This window comes from Lytechinus pictus, chromosome 1, assembly GCF_037042905.1.
Source record: "Lytechinus pictus isolate F3 Inbred chromosome 1, Lp3.0, whole genome shotgun sequence".
Lineage (NCBI taxonomy): Eukaryota > Metazoa > Echinodermata > Echinoidea > Temnopleuroida > Toxopneustidae > Lytechinus > Lytechinus pictus.
In genome coordinates, this window is record NC_087245.1 from 42,847,184 (window position 1) to 42,859,544 (window position 12,361).

A 12,361-nucleotide genomic window follows, 5' to 3' on the forward strand; every position below is an offset into this window, starting at 1 on the left:
CACATCATGAATCCCAAATTTAAGGGAAAATATGTCATGAACACAATATGGCCTGAAAAAGTAAGTTCTCATAAATAATTTGATACCATATTTATGTGGTATGTGATAACGCTTGCATGACGAGGAGGTATTCTTTGCAATGATATAAATTTAAATTTGCGCCAAATTAAGGCATGACTGCAATAATGAATCCAGATGTCAATGATGTCATAATCCTACAAGTTAAATTCTATTTCAAAACACATTTTTTTAGTAATTTACATTGTAATTGTTTTACAAACACATTTTAGTATCAATTTCACAAGTTAATTTCATTGAAATGGATAAACAAATATGTTTACTAACTTATGAAGGATTTTGACATTGGCATCTGGATTCATTAATTGCAGTCATGCCTTCCTTTGGCGCAAGTCAAAATTTACATCACTGTAAAGAATATCTATTGATTATCCAAGCACGAAGACATACGGTACTACATAAATATGGAATCAAATTATTAGGAAGACGATGCTCTTTCGAACCATATATAATGATTATTGATTGTGTTCATGGCATATATTTTTCTTTTAATCTGGGATTCGTGAGGTGTCAAGTTTTTTACGCACATGGTACACACACAGAAAATTTTACACAAGTTGTGTTAAATTTTACACAACTGTGATGTACGTATAGAACTCCACAACAATTGTGTGAAATTTTACCTAACCCCTATTTTGTAAAATATACAAAACTATTATGTAAGAATTTACATTTCTGCAAAGTAAATTTTTTACATAATTGCTGTGTAATTTTTTCATTTTGTAAAAAATACACATCTGCGATGTACGTATAGAACTCCACAACAATTGTGTAAAGTTTTACCTAACCCCTATTTTGTAAAATATACCAAACTATTATGTAAGAATTAGATTTCAGCTAGGTAAAAATTTTACATACTTGCTGACTAATTTTTTTTAATGCATCATTTTGTTGTAATTTTTCTTCAGTATTCTGTACCCTTTACTCTGTTATTGTGTTCACCCAATAGGTTCTCCATGTACTAGCAGAGTAAAGGGTACAGAATACAGAAGTAAAATTTACACCAAAATGATTCATTAAAAAAAATACACAGCAGTTATGTAAAGTTTTTACCTTGCTGAAATGTAAATTCTTAAATAATAGTTTGGTATATTTTACAAAATAAAACAATTATACAGAAAATCATGTAAAAAAAGAACATATATTGTAATATTATAATGACACAGACAAGAACACATCGATCATTATATACATGTAACAACTTTTTTTATATTTATATGTTTATTTAGAAACAAAATTACATGAATTATTTATACAAATAATTATAAGGGATTAGAAAAAATAACTATTAATTACAATATTTACAAATAATTAGGATGATTCTATAAAAACAACAACAAGGAATATAAAATGGTGGAAAAAATTATATATGTACTTTAAGTCATGTTTTGAAAAACTAGTAGGCCTCCCATGTAAATTGCTGAAAGATGCGGTTGCAATATTTTGAGTAGGAAAAAAAAAGAAAAAAAATTAAGAGAAAAGAAGAAAAAGAGGAAGAAAAAGAAAGGGTGAAGGGTAGATAATTGTAAAAATAGCGTTTTTAATCATGTATAAGCCATTTTACCCTGATTTTACCCCTGTTGTTCAATTTTCAAAAAATATTATGATGTCACCCCCCCCCCCTGGAAAGTTCGCCCCTCCTACCAAAACACCCTGGCGCCTCCCCTGGCTATATGGCATGTTATTGCTTCTACATCCGAACTATTGGAAAAATGCAGGCACCCTACACTTTGGAATTCTCTTTTTGGTGACAAGCTAATGAGTCAAGTATAAAACACCTATTGAAAATATCAGGTCATTTAATTATTAACGATAATTAGGGCAAACAAACAATCATTATAGATGATGGAAATGAGAGAAGTGTTTTGAAATATACACAGAATAATTATATCACATACAGGTGCATTTCTACTCTAGTTTACATACAATTTAACTGCCTTAATAAGTTCACCACCCAGATCAGGCCTTAACCAACTGGGGGGGGGGGGTGGGGGTCTATTTGATGACCCCCTCCCCCTCAACGATTCACACAATATCTCCATAATGCATAGTGGTCTTGGCACAAGCTTTCATGAATTTTTTTTAAACAAGTATCGCACAACTTTCAACAGTGTCAACACCAAATTTATCGTGACTGCACATACAGATTTAAGGCCACGATCCTTTGAAAACTTTTCATCAAGTCAAAAAATGACTAAAAAACATGATTTTGGGTACAAATTCAATGCAATATTTCTATGTTTCAATAAATCAATATAAAAATTCACTTTTAAAATTCAAATGGCTGAAATGACTTAATTTTAGCATAATCATACTTCAATTCAATTATGCTTGCAGAGATCACTGCGCATTGTGGAGTAATCACGTGAATCGTTGAGGGAGGGGGCCAAATTGACCCGCCCCCATTGGAATAGGGTTAAACAGTCTACAAGTTGACATTTACTAAGTCAGGTTTGAACAGTCTACAGTTTGACATTTACTTTGTCAATTAAAAAACAAAAGCAGTTTAAAAAAATTTTGACATCACTCAACATAGGAACTTCTTTAGAGCAAAAGTTCATTGGAAGAAATTGTATTTATTCGAATATACTTGAACATTTTGATATAAATTGTTCTACAAAATAATATTTTGAACAGATCCCCGGTGGTTTGGTTTGGTTTTGGTTGCTTTTTTACCTCCCAACTATAATTGTATGTGTGTTAACTCATTTCTATTTGTTGTTTGTTTTGTTATTTTTATGTTGTTTTAACTTACATGCCTGACTGCATTTTATATCAACAATGTTTACAAGATATTGATTTATCGAGGATCAATGAATTGTTGTCTCCAATTGATGGTAGTGATTCTTTTAATGGCCCCAATCAAAATTATTATTTGCCAAATGAATTCAACACATGTCTAAAAGATTGTGAGTCTTTTATTAATTTCAAAAATAGATTTTCATGTTTGCATATAAATAGCAGAAGTTTAAAGAAAAACATTGATGGTTTAACATCGTTTTTAAATTGCATTGATTTAGACTTTTGTGCTATTGGTATCACCGAAACTTGGCTTAAACAAAATGATTCTGATTATAAAATTGACGGTTATTCATTTATAGGTCTTTCCCGCACAGGACGTAGAGGGGGTGGTGTGGGAGCTTTTATTCGAAATGATTTTAACTTTGTACATAGAAATGAATATAATATTTTTTCTGAATCTATTGAATGTATTTGTATAGAAATAAAGTCTTGCCCAAAAAATATTTTATTCAATGTTATTTATAGACCTCCAAATTCATCATTTCCTAATTTCATCGAATCCTTGAATATTCTTTTAGGAAATGTAAATAGTGAAAATAAATTATTATATTTTATTGGAGATTTTAATCTTAATTTGTATAATGCCGATTCTTGCTCAAATGTTAGTGATTTTTTGGATGCTTTTATGACTAAGTCTGTTTATCCCACTATTCATTATCCAACCAGAGTTACGGATCAATCTGTAACGTTGATTGATAATATCTTCACTAATGATTTAAATGATGTGTCATGTGGAATTTTCCTTGTTGATGTTAGCGACCATTTCCCCATATTTTGTATACACTCAAAGGTTATTATACCTAATAAAAAAATCAAATTAACTAAACGTGTCGTTAATGATCATAATATTCTTGATTTCACAAATAAATTGGAGAATGTCGTCTGGCACACAGTTGATGAGGATCCAAATACTAGTTATAATAATTTTTTGCATCAATTTATGCAAGTCTATAATGAATGTTTTCCAAAGGTCGAAATGAAAAACAAATCTAGGAAAGATAAGCCATGGTTTAATCTAGACTTGCGCAAAATGTGTCATAAAAAGTTTCTATTATATAAAAAATATATTAGAAATCCAACGGAGTATAGAGAACGAACGTATAAATCATTCCGTAATAAAGTTAATAGTGAAATAAAACGTGTTAAAAGGGAGTATTTTGAAAATCAATTTTTTGAAGTAAAGGCGAATTTAAAAAGAACTTGGAAAATTATTAACAAAGCTCTGGGTAATAAAAGAAAAGTAAACATTATTGAAAATATCAATGTTCATGATGAAATTATTACTGACGATTTCATAAAAGCACAAACATTTAATAAATATTTTATTGAGATTGGCTCCTCATTAACTAATAATATACAGTGCAATACCTCTGGCAATAATTTTACACAGTACTTAAAACGAAATATTCATACTGCATTTTTTAATCCCATCACCCCCGGTGAAATAATAAAAATCACTTCTAGCTTTGATAATCAGTCTAGTGCAGGTTTTGATGAAATAAATATTTCAATTGTTAAAAAAGTTATACATATCATCTGCTATCCTCTGTGCAATATATTTAACTCTGTTTTATCTATTGGTGTTTTTCCGGATCAATTAAAGATTGGCAAAGTTGTTCCGGTTTTTAAAAATGGATCTCCGGCTAATGTTTCAAACTATAGACCTATATCTGTGTTACCTGTTTTCTCAAAAATGCTTGAAAAATGTATATACAATCGCCTCTTATATTTTCTGGATAAATATGACATTATTGTTAAATCCCAGTATGGATTCCGTCCCGGGCACTCCACATCCTCTGCATTAGCTGATTTAGTTTGTAAAGTCTCAACTGCTTTTAATTATAAAGAAATATTATTTGGATTATTTTTGGATTTGAGTAAGGCTTTTGACACTTTAGATCATAATATTCTTTTATATAAGTTACAAAATTATGGTATTCGTGGTGTCCTCTTAGATTTATTTGAAAGTTATTTATTTAATCGTAAACAATATGTTTTTATTAATAATTTTAAATCCGAATTAGATACAGTAGGATGCGGAGTGCCTCAGGGGTCCATCCTGGGACCTTTATTATTTCTTATTTATATAAATGATGTATGCAATATTTCTGAGAATTTACATTTTATCTTGTATGCTGATGATACAAGTGTTTTTATGTCTGACACAAATATTAATAGTTTAATGGTTAACTTCAATAATGAGTTGTGCAAACTATCTCAGTGGCTTGTTGTAAATAGATTGATTTTAAATGTAAATAAAACTCAATGTATGATATTCACCAATAAGAAAATTAATTTCAATAACATTATTATTGAAATGAATGGTACTAAAATAAATGTTGCTACGTCTATCAATTTTCTTGGGGTGATTGTGAATATAAACTGTTATGGCATGAGCACATCAATCAAGTTTGTAACAAAGTTTCAAAATGCATTGGCGTACTTTATAGGTTAAAGCATTTCCCACGTAAAATTTTATTGATGATTTACAATGCTATAATTTCACCTCATTTAAACTATTGCAATATTGTATGGGCCAATTCTAGAAATTATTCAATGATGAGATTATTCTTATTACAAAAGAAAGCCATAAGAATAGTTTTTCATGCCAATTATCTTGCCCATTCTAAACCAATTTTCAAAGAATTGAAGTTATTGAATATTTTTGATATGAATGATTTTAATATTGCAGTTTTCATGTTTTTAGTTTTTAATAAAATTATACCATCTAGTCTTTCAACATTTTTCAAATTGAATTCTGATTTTTACTTGTATAATATGCGAAAGCCTTTAGATTTTCACTTGCCATTTGAGAGAACCAATATTGGTATCAATTCTATATTCTTTAAGGGTCCTAAAATTTGGAATGCATTACCTGATGACATTAAATTAAGTGTATCACTCAATTCTTTCAAACGATTATTAAAAAAAAAAAATTACTTATAAAATTATCAGGCTTTGTTTGTTCAAGTATCGTGTAGGGTTTGTCTTGGAATATTAATAATTTGTATTTTTATTTATCATCGTTATTTTCTAGTTATTATGTTAAAATGTCCATTTTAAAATGTTTGTGCCTACATTTTGGTGGCAGCACTGTATAAGACTTGGTTCTTCTAAGCTGTCTCCACATTCTTATATTGATATTTTGTTTATTACTATGTATATTTATGTGTTTTTATGAATGAAATAAATTGAAATTGAAATTGAAAAAAACAACTTAACAAAATATAAAATTACTTATAATTAAGACCATACTTCATACAACTAAAAACTTTCTGACTTAACCCTAAAAAGACTAGGTTATTTTGGGCCCTGTGAAAACTTTTTTTTGGGGGGGGCATCAAGTGCCACCCCTCCCCATGCGCATTGTGGAGTTATCACGCAGATTGTTGAGGGAGGGGGGCCAAATTGACCCCCGCTGCCCCCAAAGGAAAAGGGTTAAACAGTCTACAAGTTGACATTTACTAAGTCAGGTTTGAACAGTCTACAGTTTGACATTTACTTTGTCAATTAAAAAACAAAAGCAGTTGAAGAAAACAACTTAACAAAATATAATTATTAAGACCTTACTTCATACAACAAACAACTTTCTGACTTAACCCTAAAAAGACTACGTTATTTTTTTGGGGGGGCATCAAGTGCCCCCCCCCCCCCCCCGAGATCTCGGCCCAGGATCACTGTGAAACTTTGCAGGTGCGTAAAGCATTGCGTACACTACAAAACAGTGTCATCACTACTGAAGTTGAAGCGAAACAAAGTATAGTTATTGAATGCGGGCTGCAAACTGGCTTCAGATATCAGATAACGAGTCGACTAAACAGCCTACAGTTTGACATTCACTTTGTCAATTAACCGCCCCCCCCTCCAAAAAAAAAGAGAAAGTTTAACAAAACATTTATCAACACAGGAACTTCTCTTAAGCAAAAGTATCTGGAAAGGCAATAAACTTGCTAGCTCACATGAGGACAGTTAGATGTTGGTATTCATTATTGACTCATAGGCTGTCTCGAAGATTCTGAACTCCCTGATCGCACTGCATTTTACAGCTCCTTTCATCTCATAAATGTATGTTTGTAGGAACTCCCACGCACCACAACACTGAGGCTGGTATTCTAGATCCAGGACATACACTGCTTTATAGCATGTATCTACGGCTTTCATTAAGCTACTTTGTTCCAATGCCCGCCTTTCCACAATGATGAAAATTTGCACTGGTTTAAGGAGAGACCCAATGACTAGTATGAACGGTTGAGGTCGACTTTCAGGTACAATATCTTCCAGGAACTTGTCTAGTGCAAGGTTTTCCTGAACAGAAGAATGAGAGAAAAAGAGAAAAATATTCATGCAAAAGAGGTTCAGAACTGGATTGGCAGGAAATATAATTTTGATAGATAATTCAAGCCAGGATTACCTTAAGTACAGATCTTCAAATGAAAAAAAATAAAAATCTGAATCAAAATTCATGGAACACACCGTTGACCAAGAGTTACTGACCCTGACCATTGGCTGGTCACATGACATGAGGTGGCTATTTTCCCGAAACAAAACATGTTCAAGTTCAAGCATATTTTATCCATTCTTGATCAGGAACTTGCACTACACGTAGTCCTCTTCGCTGAAAGAAATGACATTTGCTCGATGTGAAGAATGAACTATGTCGATTTATAAATTTATTATTCATGTCTAGAACAAATCAGGAAGTTGGGACTTTTTTTATTGAACACAAGCCATTTTTATGGGTTCGTGATTCATGTTCCTGATTCTGTCTAAGTTTGGGGGGGAGGGGGAAAGCTGCACACTGTCTAAGTGTTTTTACCGGGTAATTGCACATAAAGAAATGTTCAATTTACGAGAATCACAAAATCAATTCTTGTGAGAGTGGTTATGAGAATCAAAATTTATTTTCATGGAATTTGCATTAAACAGTGTGGGTAACCAGATCAGAATCATACATACAATACAAATGTCTCTCGCAAAATTAGAGATTTCTCCTAAGCTGCAACAGAATTGAGCCTCTGTTGTATCTAGAATCTCCACTATAAGATACACACTTTATAACATGCTAACTAACAGGACCAAACAGCATTACAATTTAAAAAAAAGCAAGCTGACCCAACTTACATTTTGGACATCTATGAATCCTAGTTGTGCTTCCCGGGTTGAATATCTGCCCCCTTTCCCCTTTCTTCTACCTGGAAATAGTACTGGTAACAAGCCAAAGGCTAGATTGTTCTTTTGCTCTGAATATAAAGAAATAAAAAAAACAGTAACAAAATCGTTAAAAAACATCTCATTAATTGTTAACATATCAAAAAATCAGTCTCTTTCCCCAGATTTATTTCAAAGACACTTCTATTTAACCCTATTCTAACTGGGCATTTTCAGTGCTTGAGATTACTGGGGGGGGGGGGTGTCAATTTGACACTCCCCCCCCCCTTAAGACCTTAAGCAAAAAATCTGGTTTCATCACACTCACCCTTTCTTACTCATTTTTACAGCATTAGCGTGAAGAGTTCAGAGACTTATTCTTATTTGTTACAGACATTTTAAAAAAGAAATGATCAAGAAGTGAAGAAAAATAAACAAAGTTTGAAAATGAATAACTGTTGATATGTTTCATCATTTTGTCTTCATCATAAAAAAGTTTAATTTTGAAAATGAAAGATGCGTGAGAGTGAACCCCTTGAAATTTTGTAACACTTTTTTCAGAACAATGGTGTTCAGTGATGCATGAGCATGACGAGCTAAGAGTGCTATCATAAGAAAGGTAATGAGTTGATCTATCTGTTGATATAAACCCCACTATTGCCACAGTTATATTTTTGAAATTATTATTGATCAAAGTTGGGTTTGCTTTTTTCGATACACCCTGTAAGGTAAGTTTTTGTTTATCCACTGAAGTAATTTGACTAAGGTGCACATGGCCAGTAACATAAGAAAGGATCTTTTTAAAGTACATCAAATAGTGTATTTCATCTGTTTTGCCAGGTTGAGGCTTTCAACATGTCCAATCCATGACAATGGTGCGACGATAAACAGATTTGTTTGCCAGCATCATGCCGGTTTTATGGAGCAGATACCAGATGCCTAAATTAGGACTGTGAAAAAAAAAATTATTGCATGTTCTTTCTTATAACATGAAAAACTTTATTATAATGTAAAAGAATGCAATTACCTGTATTTAGTTCATCTACCTCAAGGTCGTCTTCTCCTGCAAGTAAGTCCTTCAAAGCATATGGTGCAATCCTTGGGCACCACTCAATTAGTTTGGTTGCAGTCTTACTCCAATTTTGATATAACCTGCTGCTGGCCACATTTTGAAGTAGGCCTACTTCAAAATCTTGTTCAATCTGTACAAAGGATAGAAATATTTGGATTGCTTAAAACTTAAAATATGGTTGTAAATGTATACATGAAAATGTCTATTAGCAACATAATTTTCGTTACATGGTGCACACACACGGTTGGTCATCAACGCGACGCAACGACCGAACACGACAGAACACTACACTGATCTGTGGCTAAAGTCATTAAATTTTAAGTCACCACATTCACGTACATGCATATAATTTACCTCTACAAGAGCTATAACTAGCATCAATCATTTGTTCATGAAATAAAAAAGAAGTTTCTATTCTTACCTTCAAATTTGTCCACATAATCCCCAAGCCCCCATCCTCGCAGCACCGTTTCGACGTACGCCATGTTGCCAGAGTACGGTATTTTGTACTTCAAAATTAAGAACTTCTGAATTTTACACTGCGCGCACGTGTCAATAAAACAAAACACAATTATGTAGAAAAACTAAATACACAATCGCCGTGTATTTCGCATATCAATAAAACAAAACACGATATGTAAAAAATCTAAGTTCACAATCGCCGTGTATTTCGCTCATCAATAAAACAAAACACCATTGTGTAAAAAAAAATAATAAATCACAATCGCCATTTCGCATAACACGGATGTGGAAAAACTTTTCCCAATCATCATGTATTTTGGACTCCATTACTATGTAATATTTACCCAAACGAGGTTAAATACCCTTTTTACAATTCACATATGTATTTTAAATGCTTACAAACTGGCAAAGTAGACATTTTTTACCAGATCTTACATAGACTGTGTATAATTTATTCTTACATGCTATTTTTTTACTTAACATTGGCAATATTTCTGTGAGTGTATATACTGTAGATGGCGGTCCGGCAATTCGAACGTAGTTTCGTTTGGAATGGGGGGGGGGGCAAAACCAAAAGAGTGCACTTATATGTCAAAGTGGGCATTCTGGTTCAAACGGATGCTTTCACCATGAGATTATCATACGTGAAGTAGTTGTGTGTTTGTAGTAAATAATTTTACCAAAGCCTTTTTGAAGTGATTTCTGATTGATAAGATATATTTAGGCTTTATTTCCTCCGCGAAACCGCGTAGCGAGCGAGTTTGGAAAAAATTTAAATCTGAAGGTGTAAAACTCATTTTTGGTCAATTATGGCGCTAATTACTGTTAAAAGGGCATCCTTGCGAGAGTTGCAAACGCGAGCCCAAACTCTTGTTATAAGACATGAAAATTAAACATTCTGAGCAGTTTTTGTAACCATCGATGTGTATCTAGACAAAGAATGAACTCGAGCGCGAAGCTCGAGCTGAAATTTTGAATATACAGATTAGAAAAGATACCTGTTAATTACTGCATTTAGTGACTCATAAATAGGATGCATGATATAATGCGAGCGCGAAGCGCGAGCTGAAAATTCTAACCTGAAAACCAGACCTTCTAAGTTTTTTTTGTAACCATGAACAGGATAAGTACCTTACTAAACAATATTTGATGCGAGCGAGAAGTGCGAGCCCAACATTTTGAAAAAAAAGTATTTTTCGTTTTGAAAAAAAATTGTATTTTTCCCCTTTATACGGGGATTTTTTCCCGCCACCCCTATAACAGACAGTCACTCATCCGCAAGAATCCTTGCGGCGAACCGACACTCCATGAGTCCATGGTCATGGCGTTGTGAAATGAGCCTTGTCCAAAATGTCCTTTACTATGGAAAGAACGACATCTTTTCAGTAACAAAATACAATTGTCACAAATAAATTGTTTTGCTGTTATTTTATTTTTATTTTCAGTAATAAACGCTTAATTTTTTTTAACCCTCCTGCTGTACAATGTAAACTTCTCGCTATATCCCTTTTCCATATAATTTACATCACATTCAATAAAGTCATGTTCATTATATTTTAAGAATCCTTGCGGCGAACCGACACTCCTGACTCAGTCCGTACTAGCAGAGAGAAGCTCTGGATGAGACGACTTCGCACCACCCAACCTCATGGCCTGAACATCCAAGAGGGGAACGACTGATTATTCTTTCCTATCCACTTTCAATTTATATATACATATCATTTTTCCCCTCAGCTCTTTTAAATAGTTACATTATAGTTTCTTCCTCTACTTTCCTCCCATATCTCATACAAGCTCAGCTCCAATTTTTCCTTCCTTATTCAGGCGATATAATAATTATTATATATATATATTTTTTTTTCTCCACTCACCTCTCTTAGATTTACCACTTTTGCTTTTTTACATGTATACTATGGTTTCTTCATAATACACCCCCTCTCTTCTATATTTGCTTTTACCTTTTTAGGCAATTTGCTTCCTCTTTTTCACATATACAGGTTTTTTTTTTCCTATTGTATAGTCCTATGTTTTTTTCCCGTCACACCTAGCGGATTACAATATCAGTTACACCATATGTGTATTTATTTGAAACAGAGGGTTGTGGGTTCGAATCCCAGCCATGGCGTAATTTCCTTCGGCAAGAAATGTATCCACATTGTGCTGCACTCAACCCAGGTGAGGTGAATGGGTACCTGGCAGGAATTTATTCCTTGAAATGCGTGTGCGCTGTAATCTTAGTAATTACGGCTGCCAAGCTACAGCTGGGGTAATAATATCCAAGTCCTTTGGAAGCGCATAGAGACATTATTCATAATCGTGATATGCGCTATACAAGAACTGTTTATTATTATTATTTATATTTTTTCATATACATTTCTTTTTTGGATATATTAATATACATATCACTTATAGATACATATTTACACTTACCTTCTTCTCTTAGTTTGTTTAATGCTTTATCATATATACTTATATGTCTTTTGCACATTATCAGTTGTTCCCCATTCTTTTCCTTTTTCCCCCACTCTTATGCAACAGTTTATTATGCCTTTCTTTGTAACCTGTTTGACCCACCTCTCACTAATTCTCTGGTTATTCATCCCTCTATCACTGTTTTGTTCCAGATCCTGTTTGATGTTGCCTGCCTCATTGTCTTAATCCCTCTTGGCCTTACTTACACTAACTTCCCTTTGTGTCTGCCTACTCCTTTTCTTTCATCCCCTTCACTAACCTGATTGGTCTTCTCTACTCACTAATGCCCCTTTTGTCTCCTTGTTTCTAGTGTTGCTGTAGCTTGTC

At 33.0% G+C, this 12,361-nt stretch overlaps 1 protein-coding gene across 1 annotated transcript; it reads right to left on the reverse strand.

Annotated features, from left to right (window-relative positions):
* Window positions 1–6,742: 6,742 nt before the first annotated feature.
* On the reverse strand, window positions 6,743–9,774 carry LOC135155733 (uncharacterized). The gene is made up of 4 exons (XM_064105808.1): window positions 9,522–9,774; window positions 9,056–9,230; window positions 8,002–8,120; window positions 6,743–7,185 (listed from the first exon to the last, which is right to left on the reverse strand). Exons 1-4 carry the CDS (start codon window positions 9,537–9,539, stop codon window positions 6,850–6,852), a joined length of 648 nt encoding a protein of 215 aa, XP_063961878.1. The 5' UTR covers window positions 9,540–9,774; the 3' UTR covers window positions 6,743–6,849.
* Between the last annotated feature and the right edge of the window lie 2,587 nt (window positions 9,775–12,361).

What these genes read in the sequence shown, in the direction of transcription:
- LOC135155733 (XM_064105808.1), bottom strand. An exon ending in GGTAGATGAACTAAATACAG is followed by an intron (nt 8,121 to 9,055) that starts GTAATTGCATTC and finishes CTTTATATTCAG; the next exon opens with AGCAAAAGAACAATCTAGCC. An exon ending in GATTCATAGATGTCCAAAAT is followed by an intron (nt 7,186 to 8,001) that starts GTAAGTTGGGTC and finishes TCTTCTGTTCAG; the next exon opens with GAAAACCTTGCACTAGACAA.